At 34.6% G+C, this 17,245-nt stretch overlaps 1 protein-coding gene across 3 annotated transcripts in view; it reads left to right on the top strand.

Annotated features, from left to right (window-relative positions):
• Positions 1-17,245, top strand: part of FHOD3_1 (FH1/FH2 domain-containing protein 3) — a 123,685-nt gene that overhangs the window by 48,098 nt on the left and 58,342 nt on the right. For 2 of the 3 annotated variants that reach the window (XM_051212246.1, XM_051212247.1), the window contains exons 1-5: positions 6,672-6,906; positions 6,944-7,065; positions 10,382-10,437; positions 14,394-14,461; positions 15,281-15,386. In XM_051212246.1, coding sequence (XP_051072401.1) covers positions 6,736-6,906; positions 6,944-7,065; positions 10,382-10,437; positions 14,394-14,461; positions 15,281-15,386 — 523 coding nt within the window. In that variant the 5' untranslated portion in view covers positions 6,672-6,735. Of the gene's footprint in view, positions 1-6,671; positions 6,907-6,943; positions 7,066-10,381; positions 10,438-14,393; positions 14,462-15,280; positions 15,387-17,245 lie in introns of those variants that run through there. The other variant, XM_051212245.1, reaches the window with a different exon arrangement.

Raw genomic sequence — 17,245 nt, 5'->3', positions numbered from 1 at the left:
TTGAACTTAATACATAACTTTCGGCTCTGTAGGTAATTTCCCAACCAAGAAAAAAGAGATCCTCCGAGAGGTCAACTTGATCAATCTTCGTTAATAAGATAGATTACGGTGCAGTATCAGAAGCCCTGGTAAAATACAGGGATATTACATGTCCAGATACTTTCTGATAGCAGCAATTTGTCCAGATAACCCATTATGAAAAGACATTTGAGGTGGGTGGTACACTATTCTATTAACCGTGTTGTGTCTCACGATGGAGTTCATAGAACCTTACAAACTCCTTCATTTCTGACAGTTCGGAGAGTACCAGAAGTACCGTACAAGCGTGTAGAACATTAGGTTCTTTCTATCACTCTTCTTCAATATTAGAAGGAGAATTGATGGATCCAACTACTTCCGCAACTACTCAGAGTTCAGGAAGTATTGCAGCAAGTAAATTATTGGATGGAAAAGAACTTCTGCTCATTATTTCATACAACGAAGTATATGTTATATCATCCCGATGACTCGCCAAATTTACAATTTATCAGCTTTCTTAGTATTAGTCATGGTGTTATTCGTGAATTACCCCACTTTATTGTCGCTATTGAAGCCCCTGTTTTACCTCTTTGACTATGTAGCTGGGTTGTTTGCTTGTCGAATAGCGTCTTAAGGACTTCGACGGTAAGGTTTTTATCTTGAATTCCAGTACAGCACCGGTGCCAAGGAAGATACAGTATTTGTCTCAGAGCTGTTACAGAACTCCCTTCTACTTTCAGGTAAACTTCCATCAGACAGTGGGGCATCGAAGAGGACAAGGGACTTGCATCTGCCATATTCCACCCTAATGTTAGCGTAATGAGGGTTGTATTGCTTCAATTAAACCTGGTAACAGTGACTCAATCCTCTTTCTTGAAGGCTTGTAGAACGGTTGGTGACCCTTGTGGTCATGATTTTGACTGCTTTCATGCAAGTCGGGCTGGCAGTGATCGCTTTGGTTCCTTTTGGCGTACATAGATCCCTATACTTCTCCCTGTTTGACTGGTTGGTGGATTTCTTACACACAATATAACCACGATCATAAATGGCTTAACGTCAAAATAATACGGTTTTCGTATTATACTATTTTGCCGAACAAACAAACTAAGCAGTTTTCTTTTTTTCGTAAATTTAATGCAAGCACTGACTCGGTTAAGAGGCTGTTCATAAAGTCTTATGTGACTTGTTGAAAAAGACTATATAAATAGTCTTCAAAGAAAATGAATTATCAAAGCAATGGTTATGTATTGTGTTTCAAACAAACCTTCTTGAACGCAAACGGATAGCTTTAGTGCTGATACCGTTGGATTAAGTCGGCCAAAAAACATTAAGTTAGACCTTATGATATCACGCTCCAGTGAACATATAATTGCAACAGTCTACTGCAGCCATGACCATAAAAGAATAATTTTTATGAAACAGTATGATGGCGTTCGGACTGGCAATCAACAGTATTAACGTCGTATTAGCAAAAGAGACGAAATATCAGCCATCATTATGGGGGCAAGATTTATAACGAATACGCTGTCAGGAACAGATCGCTGCGCCCGATGGTTTTCTGTTTCGAGAATATTTGCCAGTGACCTATTTAGCAATACATCTCTTAGAGTCCGGATAGAAGATATGAACTTCATGCGTGTTAATAAAAGTACTGGCTGGCCAACTAATCTTCTATGAAGAGCGTGTCCGTCGAAAGATTAACTATCGCCACACACATTCTGCTCTTAAGACGGCAGTTGCCTCGATTAAAAAATGTTGTATTACACTTATCGCCAAGAAATACTATGTTGTGGTTTTTTGAACTCAAAAGAGACTTTCAGAGTTGGTAGAACTCGTCTAAAAGGAAAGAGCATCTCAGTCTCTCGAATTAAGTAACGCCCATGATAGGAGAAAAGTTTGTGCCTTCAGATACCTCATGCTTACACAATATTTAAAATCGTGCGTTGAGGAATAACTTCAGTAGTTGAACTTATTAGTGAAACGGAATGGAAGTAACTAGTCAGAATTGACATATAAGTCAGGGATATAGATATATAACGCATGATTTTTAAGTTGAGCGTAATTCCATCAAATCAGTCGTCACCTCAGGTATTTGTAGTTTATCATGAGCATATTAACGATATCTTACTGGCTACATAGAGCTTACAATTACATGGGAAATACCAGAGTCGATCACAATGGCGTAGGTGAATACACTCTCTGTCTTCCCTTAAACTATGAGATTAAAATCGCTTAATATCTTTCTTTCTACCAGCTAATTCTTTCTTCCTATACTATGCCCTTACACGCAATCTTTCTTTTATACATTACCACCACTGAACTACCTACTTCTATGAACCCGGTGTTCGTCTTGGTGTACTAATGAGGTATGACACATTGGAGCGACGCATATCTGTGTCTGGTTCTACATTGTAGCTGACTGACTGACTGTTTCAAGAATTAGCCGATGCTTAACTAATGTTCAAAAGTGGAAAACCAGAAGTCACATAGATTTCCCTACTGTTATTAATCAAATACTCACAATCCTACTGTGAGTCATCTTGGGAGGCATATTACCCACGTTTTTGTCTTCAGCATTATAAGCCTTCAAAATATAACTTCCCAATAGTTTATTTTCCACACAAGTAAAGACGGGATGCAATTTCTCGGACTGAACGGGAAGAAACACAAACACGACCCCACTGCTAGGGCCTGTCACAATGAGTTGGCAAATGAAAAAATTAGATTACATGTGAGCTCCTTACAAAACGCTCGGTCCAACCCCCATCCGAGGACGAAGTAAGTTTAATGAACAGCTTTAACCTGCGGATTGCCGTTTGTCGGTAAATCGTGGCCTATAGGTATCGATTGCAACTACTTGCTCACCATTACCTAAGAATGTCAGCTAAGAGATAGCACAATAGGATTAAGATTCATGACTCGGTTGTTCAATCGTCACTTATTTTGAATCGTGTGACAAAGTGAGATAAACGCCGTCAGCTTATTGGTGCCCTTATTCTACAGACCCGTCTTCTGACTCCATTATTATTGGATGACGACATCAAAGAAGTATAAATATCCCGCTTAACCTCGTATATATTCTTTGATTCAATTCGCTCCGGTGAATAAAGGAATAAAACGCTTCAAATACGAGAGTGGATTTCGAGTAGATACGTCCCAAACTTCTGTTTACGTGGACAAACAGTAGTTGGAAAGCGGACAGACGCGCAGTTTCGATTAAGCAGTGTCTCAAAATTTATAGTTGGATGGAAAAACAAGATAAAGAAATCTGGTGCACACTTTTGCTAACGTAAATACAACGAACGTTGAAATCGAATGACCAACACAGTCCAACATCTGTGTAGACAGTTACTCATAGGGATTAGATTATTTCATGTCTAAGAGTTAGAATGATTTACATATCGTGGTAAACTACTAGATGCTAAGATTCGATGCCTTTAAAATTAGTAATAACTATGCGCTGAGTGTTCTTTTTAACTTGAGACTATAAATGTACTTCAAACGATTTAAGGTACTTTTGGCTACAAATACTGAAGTAATTTTAACCACTTTCCACTCGCTGATAACCCGATGAAAAAATTATTAGCTAGGTAAGATGTGGCTGTTCTAAGCTTTATATACCAGTCTCTCTCACACAAACTTTACGTTTCGGATGTGAAGGTAAAAGAAGAGATTTAGAAAGTATTTGTCAACGAGCAATCTAGGTTTTATGGTCACGTCATCTTATATACCTCAATGTGTTAATGAGGATAGGTATGGTTTAGATATCCTCTTCACACATGGAGTTCAGAGATTCCACGGTTATATCTGATTCCGGCGCTTTGAACCCCTTTCAACAATCAACTACCCCTTCTAAACAAGCCCTTAAAGTGACTCACAGGTGGTGACTTGCTGTTTTCGGATTTTGATCAGTGATAAATCATATTTAATACAAAGAATAACATAACGTTATTTGACATTTATTGATCAGCGCCTTGATATCTAAATTGTAATGTGGTATGACGGTATAAAAAGGGAGAATCAGATTTTTAGTCAACACTACTTATGTTTTTTAATTCGATTTGACAATTATTCACAGTGATGTTTCTTTTGCTTTCCAGTGTGGTATGTGATTCGTTATAAGATTAATTTATTTGAGTGTGATATTTACCCAAAATATGAAATTCTTTGAATCAAATTAACGTAAACAATGCTCAGCATGACACGAAGCATATGGTTTGTTATAACTCTGACTGTTTCTCATATACGTGATCTTTTCCTAATTAACAATCAAATTGGCGTACAAATCGATAAATAAACGAGTGTATGTTCGTCTAGAGTCGTCTTTATGTTTTAGGGTAGGTAAATCATCACATGTACCAGGTTTGGTGTTATTACATTGTGTTATGAGAATTGTTGTGGTTCCTTCAAGTATAAGCGATAAGCGACGCGTGCATAACGGCTGATGAGGGAAAATAAACGGAAAAATTTAGTTGGTGAACTTAAGGACTTGCAGACCAACATAAGCTAGCTGAGGGTAAATATTTGTAGCTGGTGAAACGGGTAGCTTACGAATTCGCCGAGTTTTCTGTGTGTTATTCGTCAACTAACGCAGATGTCGCACTGAAACCAGTTACTAGTTTTATCTGTGATCCCGAAAAGTAAATCACATTAAACGTCTAGCAAAACAGATATGAAAATTTAAACAAAGTCGAACTGGCTAATCTAGACAATGGTATAAGAGTTCGCTCTCTTCTCAGAGAGTTAGAAACAACTGAACATGCCAAATATACAAATTTTAACCAACCGGTATTGTCTTAATCTATTAATTATGATAGCACAGTTAGTATCCTTTAAAAGATGATTGGTGAACAATCAACTCTACTCAGTATCAGTTACTGCTATTTGAACGTATCCAAAGAGCCGACTAATAATTTCCTCGCTTATGCTGGTTAGGTGAATCGGGCGTTTGAACGTTTTAGCCTGGGTTTGCTTGCTGAAGACCAATTCAACTATTTGATGTTAGGCCTCGGATTTCAGTCACCATCTGATTCTGAAGCCAGTACTCGTATCTTAGCATTCATGGAATATGATACATCTTTAATCCCCCAAGATGTAACGGAGAAGTGTCGTTGCATTCTGAACCAGTAACATGGCACGAAACCAAATGAAAACAGAAGTGATACACACGCATTGAATGTATCCACCCTGAAATCAAGGCATCAACAGAAATTTCACTATACGGCTACTTAGATGCAAGGGTGAAAATCGGCTTGTTGGGTTCCTGGTGTTAGGCATCACGGAAAAAGATCGTCACACAAAACTAATAAATGCAACAAGTATCAGTGATTTGGTCACAAAGACGGCTTTCATAGGAGTTGTAGTACTTCAATTTCTGATGTAAAGCGATTCAAATCAGTTCGATGGAAGAACTTTCTTGGCGTTTTTTAATTTGTGTGTTCATCTGCTGGAAAATATGTTGAGATCTTGATAAATAGCATATCTGTCAAACTTCAGATGGACACTGGGTCAGATATTACTCTGATTTTTCGTGATAACTGATGTACACTTGGGTCCCCACCTATCTCGCAAATATCTTATAGAGCCGAAAACGAGTCCAGCTATCTAATAAAACTGGCCGATGAAATTGAATGTGATATTTCATTCAGGTCGAAGATTTTTCTAAGTAAATGTCACCTCACAACATAGTCATAATTTGAGCTTTCTGGGATTGGCTGGATGAAACAGCTGTCGTTATGGGTTATGTCACTGAATCTAATTTGTTCACAGATTCCACTCACAATTCAGATATCTACTTCCTCATCAATCGCCCTAGGTCGAAATATAGTTCACCATTACCTGAAACCCTGTGGTGTTCTACGGTGAAGAAAGCGGATCTATGTCTACAGCGGAACAACAGTTCACTTTACACTAAGGAGAAACTCCTGTTCCTAATATCTTAAGTAGGCAATAGTTATTTCCCATGTTTGTCTTCGATATGACAGCTATGTAATGGTGAAGACAATTTTTTTCTAATCAATATGTCACCTTTTTATCTTTCCACTTGGATTTATACTGGCATTTATCCGTCTGTCGCTCTCTAAACATAACCCAATATGATCTTTCGATGCAATCAACGACGTTTTTGGTTCGTCTACTATGTCTATGCTAAGGAAGTTAATCAATACACTGTTTTACTAGCCAGGCTCATGGAGTCGAAGGCTCATTTGAACGATCTCCAGCTGAATTCGAAATAGTTTTGGTGCCATTAACTTCCCGAGCCTAATTGTTCTGACGATGAGATATCTCTTCCCAACTTCCAAGACTGAGTAAGACTCTCAATATCTCGGATTTTAGGATTAGCAAATGTAACTTCTCGTGTTCATATTTACATCTATGCAGGCGTTTTTGTGCTAGTCATTCAAACCATTAATCGATTATCGTACTAAAAAGAGGGACAATTGTAACATCTTTAGGACGTAAAATTTATGGAGAATGTATCCAGTGACAGTAATATCTTGAGAAATAATAATGAGACTTACTCCAACTAAAATATTGCTAAATATACTCGTAAAATGTGTTCTAGATGTGACAAAATGAAGTGCGAATCTCATAGACTTTGAATAAAGATGTCAGTCAGTTTTTGACCTTACTAATTGTTTTATTGCGCCAACTGCGCGAGGTATCTAGACGCAGAGCAATTAGGCACGATTTTAAAGGGCTAGAGATTGTCCAAGCATGGCGACATTCACGTGTCAAGTTTATTATCTAGATGATAGGGACCCTTTTTCGTGTAATTCTCTGTCGCTTTTGGAGCCCATGAAACCGATATCATTTACAATTTTAATGGAGCTTCCACTAAGTAGTCAGCTTCCCGCAATTCATAAAATCCTACACCCGCCACATCGCGTAATCTTCCATAAAACTAAAACATTTTTTGTTTTAGCTCGAAGACAGTACACTCCAGCTGTACAAGTTCGGCCAGGCACAATCCGAGTTCGGTTCATACCTTGATCTTGACTCTACATTACAGGAGCAATGGGAAGATTTGGAAATATCTGCCGATCAGTGAGTCATTTTTCGTTTACATCTGTGTTTATGCAATCACACTCAATTCGTGTATGGTGCTCTGCGATCTTATGTTTTTTCGATCCCAAAAGTCCCGAATTTTACTTAAAATTTAATATCTTGTTTAATAATATTTCTCATAAATAAACTATTAAAACAGCATGAAGACATGGTTTTGTAAAGAGCAAGAACAAAGATTCTAGCAGTATAGCATGAATTCATTTTATTTCGTAGGTTCTCGTGCTATTCTGCTAGAATCTTTGTTCTTGCTCTTTTCAAAATGATAAAGGGAACATGGTTTTGTGTTACAGATGTTTAGGCTACAAGACCAAAAAATCGACACTTTAATGCTCGTACGAAGAGAAACCAATTTTATGGGTAGGTGGTAAATAGTCAGTTACTCTGCTTTTGCCTGAAGTTAGCAATATCTGTACAGTCTCACCATAGTCTGATTTTACGCTTATCTAGTTTTAAAGAAACAGCGCGATAAATGTATAGGTCTAATGTTTCTACTGAGGTTTGATGCAAACGGATCATAGCATACTAATTTGTTATGCTACAGAACAGCATTCATGTTCTGTCGAATTCATGAGTTTGATTGTATCCTAAAAGTGTGTATTTGGATAGTTTTTCAAGCCCTGACAAACGTGCCTTATCAATTCTTGGGTTTAGAATGGCATACATCCGCATTCCATTGATGCTTTGTTTATATCACTTGACTTCTGATTTGCTCATAACTGTTCGCTGTGAAATGTTGCTTTTATGAAGCTGCAGTATATACATGTTCAGTTTGTTTTCATTGTTTTCGTGATAGCAGCTGAGTATATTTGATCGCCTTATATGTCTCAATAAATTTCTTTCCTCATGAATGTTTCATTAGTTACGAGCTTCAATAACTCATTTTAAAGTATCTCGATCAAGAAACGTAGTATTATGGGAAGTCATTCCACGTCACAGTACTTTTACTTCGATGACTTTTGATTCTGTCATTTCATGGGCTGCCAGTGAAGTTTAACTAATTTGTCAGCCAGCGTAAAATCATGCACATGACTAGATTCAGTTCTATCAATTTCTATACTTCGAGGGTTTTATTTTTGATTCTGGAAACACGTGACGCAACTGTATTATGTTTTTGGTAAATAGCCTGAGCGGAAACTAAAAATTAAAGGTCTGTCCGCTCATATATCAATATGGGTTTCAATTCCATCATTATGCTTTGATTTTGTTCAACCTTTACGAATCCCCATCAAACTTTGTCTTTATGTTCAAACACGGCTCAAAATATATCTAAAGTCTAAATTTCATTGCTCCAGGAAGTGCAGTGCATACCTCTATATGTTCAAGGACTTAATAGTGAGTGTCACCAAAATTTCTTTTCTCAACATATATTGGCTTATTTACATATTCAGAAGAAGTCTTTTAAAATAAAAAGTCTTTGGTGAATACTTTAGTAACCTCTTCAGTAGACTAGACTTTTCTGACTCTTGTAGTTTAAATTCGTTAACAGTAGATGTGATATAAATTAAAAATTTCGAAGGCAACGATTTCACGCCCTCGGTATTTAGATGTGACCCTACCATGTCAGTCACATTCCCCATACTTCTCACGTTTCTCTCTCCCTCTTCCATACGATTCCCCACTCTTGTTTCCTGGATACTTGATTTCATTAGAGATTGGAGATGTTTACAGTCGCATTAAGATCTTCTGGAACTTCTAGCCTAATAAAAATGGTTTTAATCAGAATTAATAAGAATCATTATTCACTGTTGCTGTCTAACAAACTGAAAATCTTATATCTTTTAACTGCCTGAATGATTTAGGAGGTTCTCTGACGACTCAGAATATTTTACAAAACGTTTGATAAAACTGAAACTTTTCATGATTGAAAATATTTTCTCATCATTTCTGAAAAACTCCTTTTCATCGAAAGCAACCGGTTGACTTATCAAAGCAAAAATTGTTTTACGAGTTTTACTAGTAAGAAACATGTTCAATGTAATATAAACACTAAACAAACACGTTGATACGCTAAAAGAAAGCAAAGTTATCAGTTCTAATAACTGTTGGCTAGATATAATAGGGTGCATGAGCACTACATACGTTGTTCGTTGATATGGCGCAGTTTTTAATTGGACGGCTGTCTTTTCTTATATGTGATGATAGATAGTAAACAATTAACTAGCAGGCAGATTTGGCTTGTTATCCACAATCTTTCTCTCAACGAAAATGGTGATAAATCTTGTCTAAATTTATTGGGATAAAATTAATCTAATCAGCACTTCTGAGAGTCCCAGGGATTCTATCACTCCTTTTTAAATATTGGGAGCAGTGGAATGTAAAGAGTATTAGTGAACATTTTTAATGTTTCCTCATGTCAGATTAAGATATTTATACCGTTACTGCTAATATTTTGATATTGATATGACAGTAAACAAAGAAACCTACAGTGTTATTATAAAGTTTTAGGTAATAGTTTGAAATCACATATTTCATTAAAATTCTTGAGTGTGACTTTGTTTTAATGATTTTAAGCAGAATAGAATACAGGCGATGAGCAATACTCAGGATTGGCCCGGCAATTATTCCAAACAATGATAGTAGTGTGCTGATCCTGGGCTCTTTTTCCCGATCTTTCTACAAATTCTACTCTTCTCCTTTCGATTACCTTTAGTTGAACTGTCTGTAACCTGTGTTTCGAGCCGATATCAAGATAAAGAATTCTCAATACCTCTTTCGTCTTTAGAGATGATTAAATGAGATTCTTTGTGTCTCAGATATCTTACACTTTTAGGACTAATGAACAGCATTTAGATGACTAAATCTTGAATTGTCAATCTCACTATGTTATGAGTTGCCTACAAGAAATAATTTAGTTCCTAAAACCTGATAGACTATTAACCAAGGTTTTTCATTCGATCATGAGCTGTTGCTCTGACCTACGTTGGTAAATTCAGAGTACCTAGTTGAAAGAAGTGATTACAGATGTTGGATGACATGGGCCAATCTGTCATAATGGTACAGATTTATTCACTCTTTATCTTGCTCTAGGACTTGAGTTCCAGTATTTCTTTTGCATATACTTTCCAATCCCGTCTTCTTAAACCATATTCTCAGTGTCTTTTGTCACTATCATTTTTACCGCAATTAATTAGGCTCTTTTCTGTTATGTTGTAGTTTAGTAACATGTGTTAACATATGTTTGTTCTAGATTCCACGTTAATCACAACTGATTCGTACTTGTTAAGAGTGTAAGCCAGATAATTATTTTACTTAAATACACTAAACAACTACTTTATCAATCTTATTTTATATACAGGGAGAACAGTGTTGTTCTTCGAACAAAGCTCGTTGTTCGTGTTAAAGCGATCACTGGTAAGTTTTAATTCTTAAATCTTTTGATAAAATGTTTTTCTAATTAACGCTTTAATTTAACTTTATACAAAGTGGAAACTGTCTTTAGTTAGTTTTAGCGACCGTGTAACTTACCATTGTATTTACACATTTAGTCTCTATCTATTTGTAGTTAGAAAAATACTTCTCAGTAACTCTGAGATGAGCCTCAGTTTCCTAGGTCCTTTGACGAATGCACACTAATAATAGATGTCCAGCCAACAGGACTAATATCATGTGCTAAATCAGCTGAGATCAAAAATACGTTACCAGCCTGACTGAAATGCACATCTTACGACAACTAACGAGGTTAGGAAAGTGTATAACGAAATACACATAATTATCTGTCTGGATGTGTTAGTTAATCGCAGCCAACTGTGACTAGGCTCACCTAAATTATGTTGTCAATCTTGGTAAACTTGTACAGTTTCGACTTTCAGTTCGTTTGAAGCCAAATCTGTTTATTCGATTGAACATCACTGTCGAAATTCTAACTGTAATATAATAATATTCGTCACACGAATCATGAGGATGGTGAACTCCATTTGAGAGCTATGCTCCTGTTTCCACTGTCACCAGGATCTTTATCGGGTGAACAAGTAACTTTATCACAGGAATGTAATGTTTTCTCATTTGTCAGACAATCTAATTTTTGAATGTTTGAAGGATTTAAAAACAAGGTTTTCCATCTTGATGGCATTTGTGATTGCAAATAATAGGCGACTTAATTAAAAGAGAATTACACAGCTACATTGTTTCACTTTGTGACTTAAGGGAAACATGTTGTTAGAGATGTTTTTCAATCTGTCTAATTGGATACCAGCCATTGTAAGAAAACACCAATGGTTTGATGCTTTTAAACCATTAGGTTGTTTATCCTCATCCCGTAGCACCATTAGTTTGGACAGTCAGATAGTACCATAACCAACAGACACAAACAGTGAAGCTCAAAACATTGTCGTACAAAACTGAATTTGACAAAATAGTCGAATTGTTATTATTATCTACTTGAAGAGATTTTGTGAAAATTGGTTTAATTCGTAGGTTGTAATGGTCATAGACTGATGTCATTTGTGGCAGTGGGCATTTGTTTTGTCCTAGTGTGGGACCCTTCAATAGTGGCTATCTGAGTTTGGATTTGTAAAAAGTGAAACAATTTTCAGTAATTGCATTAGATGATCGTTGTGCTATATTACAAAGTGACTGAAGTTTTCATTGTACCGTTGGACGCCAGCCCAGTGGTCCTGATGTTTAAGAAGTCGCCTCAAGACCTGAAGGTATTAGTTTCAAACCCTGGTGGAGTCGTGTGTGTATACTGTTGAGAAATGTTACATTTACACTGAACATCTATCCAGTGCTCTCCCATTTTCAGTGACACTTTAAATGAAATCAGTCTGTAAATATTACTGCCTGTTATTATTATTGAATAAAATAATTTGCCTCAGTGTGCTGTAGAATTGCTAAACAATATAGAGAAAAAAGCAAATAGACGTGGTAAAACAACTTGATATAAATAAGAACGTTTAACACTCAATTTATATGCAAATTCCCTTTGGACTTGCATCATATTTTTGGTCATGGCTACTCTACAGACATCAAATGAATTGGGGAAATCTTGTTAGGTACAATGCGCTTACTGTACTTTTGATTACACTGATTAATTATCCACTTGTTAAATTAAGAACTTAGAATCTTTAATACATTGCACCAGTAAGCTTTAAGAAACTGCATAACTTTCCTACTGCAACTACTAAGTTAACATTCATTCGAGTGTGTTTATTATGAAATGTAGATAGTAATATATTAAGGAAATTATAAGTAGATTTATAACCCACAAGTGGTGTTGAGATCTAAAGTGATTTTCTTAAACTTGTCAAATAAAAGTTATCTACAAAGACATTGAATCATTGAGCATTCAGCAACCAACTTTTGCTAATATAAACAAGTAAAACTATATAATCCAAATCATGTTTACAATTTACAGTTTGTTACATTAATTTGTATTCCGTAGCCTAAAGACTATGGTTTTTGTACGCTTAATGTTTGTTATCAATCACACTATTGTGAATTACGAATAGTTTGAGAGAAACCGCCTTTAATTTTAGGGTTAAAATTAAACGATCGACTAATAGCTAATGCCAATTTATCATAAATCATTCCAAGTCCTCAATAGAAGTGTACATGTTCATTACAATAATTTGACTGTATAAAGGTCGATATATATCTTATTTTTTATAGCAAATTATTGGATTAATCAAAATAGCGTTTTAAAAAGTTCGGTTACAAATTGAAACTTTGAATTAACTCATCTTTAACGCAGAAATCACTGAAATATGTCGATGGCGGTATACAATCTTACCACAACAGTTATAAGGATAATTCGATCAAAATAACACTAGAAGAGGAACTGATGAACGTGAATAGGTATTTGAAGAACAGATATCCGCAATCATTCAAGTCACTCAAAATAACATGATTTAACTATACTATTTAGTCAGATATTTTTTGAGAATTTCTAAAAAATATTAGAATGTTTACAATTGATTGTTGACTAAAAAGTTACCAATGTCATGTTTGTATTGTCTTTTAGTGCTGACCGATTTTTATCGATCAAGTTGCAATACGGACACTAGTCTGTGAATTGATATCATGTGCATTATGTTAAGACGTCAGAACTTGATGTGTACATTATGACTCATACTATAGGAATGGAAAAGCATGACATTGATCACCTCTTAGTGATCAGTTAGTTGTAAATACTTCAGTTCCATAGGAGTTCAGTTACGGGTTAAATAGCTCATTGTTGACATCTCAGACTGTGAAGCTGGGTGATGCGGCCTCGAGTTTCACAGGAAACTTTAGTTCTCTCAAGAGTTTCAAATGGCGAGAATGTCTCATAATTAAATAATGGTATCAACTAGAAAACAAGAGAATACTGGGAAATTTTGGCTTTTTCAGAGCTTTTTAATACTGAACAACTACAACTAGAAAGTGGATCAAACCAACTTGAAACATTTACGTTTCAAATAATAAATTAACCTCAGTTTCTTGGAAATCAGTTAAGAACTAAAATACAAGCGAAATGATACTTCTGTTTTGTAAATATTGTCAAATTTATCAAATTTGATAGGATTCTCTGATACTTCAATGTTTATCAAGCTACTATTATACGATGTAACCTATTTTATCTTCATGATAACTAACGAGAAGTTATGATCTAGAAAAGTCAGATGTATCCGTTTGAAATATTTTTAGCGGATAGACAAAAAATCCTGAACTTCAGTTTTATACATGTTAGCAACTTCCCAAACCTCGTATAAGCAACTATGAGGAAACTGAAACTTCTTTAAAGAAATAGTACAAGTCAATCAGACTCGCATTTAAAAGAGTTATTACTAATAGATTCAGACTGAATATCGCTCATCATTTGGGATCTCTATGAAAACATCATTTCAGGTCAAATAATTTAACATAAGGATCATGTTGCACTATCATTCATGATGGATTTGAACTAAACAAAGTAATGAGTTGCCTGTCAGTGATTATTTCAGAGAAGACTACTGACCCAGAATTCAATTAATTTTAGTAAACTTTTCGCGGAACTCTGTTTATATGAAAGTTGTGTATTTAAACCAAATCTGTTTAATTTAATCTTTATACCAATCTCAATCCTTTTTCAATTCACTATACAATCTGGGACTGTAACAAAACTCTTAAATGCTACCTTGATGCACCAAAGTTCTTCCGACTTGTTTCTCACCTCTTTCCAATATTCCACTGTCCAAATACAGTAGAATTGTATAATTAACTGTTTTCATCTAACATTATACTTTGGAGAATACTGTGTTATGTTCTATTGTTTATAAAAATAAATGTAATCTCAAATTACCTAACATGTTCTTTGCAATTATAATTTATGTTCTTCTCCTCCCTATCAGAAAAATTATTAGATGCCAATGGTCGAGAGTTAAAACGTTCGCTCTTTTCATTAAAACAAATATTTCAGGTAGGTATATTCAATGCACATTTCTTTTAAAAATAAGCCTGCTTATTTTGATCATAAGCTCAACATTATCTTATCGATTACAAGTACAGTTACTCTAATAGTGACTGTCTACCTACCTATATATATATACTCAAGTATTAAATAGAAGACAAACTAGTCGTCTATATAATACACCTTAATATGTCATTGAAATATGCGGTACATATGTATATAAACAATTCATGTTGCGCATAGTTTAAAATTGTGAAAATAAAATAGAATTTTCAATTTAGAAATTTTTCATTTTTATTCCCAAAAGTTCTGTTCTTCAAACAACAAATTTTTCTTTAGAATATGTGTCCCACTTGCATAGAAGTCATTTAATATTAACCTATTATTGTGTCATTAAGTCGTAACACTAAAAAAATCATTACTATATCTCTCATCTACTGTTTTTCTTTTGAAATTTAAGTTCGTATCAACCAGTATACCGAGCTACTACGATATTAAATGGCTTCTTAAATAGATTTACGAAATATACACCGGTCGGTTTTTTATATCTTGAAGGATCATTGACTAAAGTGTCCTTTACTAGTTTTTTCTTTCAAATACTTAATATCGTTGTGTTGAATCGATAAAGTAAACAGAGAAGCTAACCCAGTACTCTATTAGTATTAGTTATTATGGGATTATTTGGTTATTATATCAATAGAAAGTTACCATTATCGATTAGTAATCCGGGGGATATTTTTTCAAATCCACCTAATCGATTATCCTTTTTTTTAAATCTTGTAAATTATTTGCACTTTTCTTTTGATCTTTTAATTTTCCTTGCATTAGGATGACAAAGACCTTGTACATGAATTTGTTACACATTCCGGTTTAGATTGTTTAGTGAATGTTGGCTCTAGATCAGATCAAAATATACAAAATTATATTCTTCGAGGTAAGTAAACGTAGACTTTTCTTTAATAGTTATTCAAAAACAATGACAATGTATTATTGTCGAAATTCCAATATACTTTAATTACAATAACATTTAAATTGTTCTTTTATCAATATTATTTTAACTTTTTTAAATACCAAAGACTAATTAACTATTGAAAGTTGGAAAGGTGGATGTTAAAGTAGCTAGTAAACTTACTCTTCAAGCTGAGTGTCTAAACAGAGAGAAAAATCTATTTACGAAGTTCATGTTTGTTCACAAAGAATCTAAGTCCCACTTTCTTCGCAAGGTTCGACAGTAATACTTAACTTTCAAAATCACAGTATGATGAGTATGACTCAAACTCATTTCCTTGTGTTTTAAAATCAAGCAGACTAAAACATTAAAAATAAATGCGATACAGATTGTTTAACCTTGTGTGTCGCTTCGTACTACCATCATTGTACGGCAGTTCGTTAACGGCGAAAAATAATAGACTCCACTAGGAATCCTAAGTTAACTATTTATTGTAAAATCTATGTATCAGGTATGTTTTTTTATTGACGTTTAGCACTTCATTCATTTATCCCATACATATTACGCTTCTGGTGGAGATCAACCCTAAGATATGTAGTTTTTAAAGAATTTTCCTATAATTTTGCTATAGTAAGACAAGTAGCATTGATGATAAATCTTACTTTTAAAAATGCTAAAAGCCCAGTATTCGTTAGATCTTCTCTGGTATTAAAGGCATCTCCTGTTCGTTCTTATGGTGGAAAATAATTAATATATACTTATTGTAACAATATGTTGTCACTTTCTCGTTAACTAAATATAAGTTAATTAGTACTACAAGCACACAGATCTACACTCGCCATTACAAAACAATATCAGCGAGCAGTCAGATAAATTGATAATATAGTATTGACAACTCCATCAACGTTAAAATGAAAATTATAATATATGAATTAAGCAAATAATACACGCAAGATAGTAGAATGAATGTGGAATGATATAAAGAGATATGTAGTGATATATCTGAGGTTATCTATTAACATGAAATCAGACAATATATGTATATATAAGAGACAGTTATGAATAGAAGACTAAAATAGTAACGATAAGTCTATTCTGAATTCAATAAACCGTCACCGTAATTATTGCTGAGTTATAAAAACAATATAACTAAACTTTGGTTAATCAAGACAAGTAAAAGCTGACTACTAGGTGGTAGATACTACCAAAACTATGTTTTACTCCGGATTCTTAAGCGTATCAAAAGAGCATTGAGATCATGTCTTCTGATAAATAGGTAATGCTTTCTTTTTATATGCCTCCAGTCATAATTTATTTCAGTCAAGAAATAAGAGATCACGTGTTTATTTCTATTTCGTCATCTGAGAAGTGAATCTATCAGAATATATTCCCAGAAGACGAATAATCGCCTGACTGTCTTCTTGCTACTGCCCGATTCAAAGAATACAATGAAAATTATTCTGTGGAGTTTTAATCAGTACAAGAAAAGTATTTATCTGCTGAAAAAGTTATATGTGAATGGTTTATTTAATGCGACGAAGCAAATGCAATTTGCAATTGTGAATCATCTCTATCTGTTATATGCTTTTCTTTTGAAGTGAACAGTGATTCGGCACTCAAAATGTTCTGTCCACAAATGATAGATTGTAGATCCAAACTGCATCCACCTTCTGCCATCATTTAACAGCCAAGTTGTTTTACTAGCCCTCACTCTTATTCATGATCATATGAATTTTTCTACAAAGTTTGCATACTGGATAGTTTGTGAAATGATTTGAATTAGCATAAAGTGATCACTAATTTATTTGTCTATACATAACATTTTCCCTCCATTCGGTTTTATT

The sequence above is a fragment of the Schistosoma haematobium genome, chromosome ZW (assembly GCF_000699445.3).
Source record: "Schistosoma haematobium chromosome ZW, whole genome shotgun sequence".
Classification (NCBI taxonomy): domain Eukaryota; kingdom Metazoa; phylum Platyhelminthes; class Trematoda; order Strigeidida; family Schistosomatidae; genus Schistosoma; species Schistosoma haematobium.
Note: the sequence above shows the minus strand (reverse complement) of the source record. Positions and strands in the feature narration are given on the sequence as shown.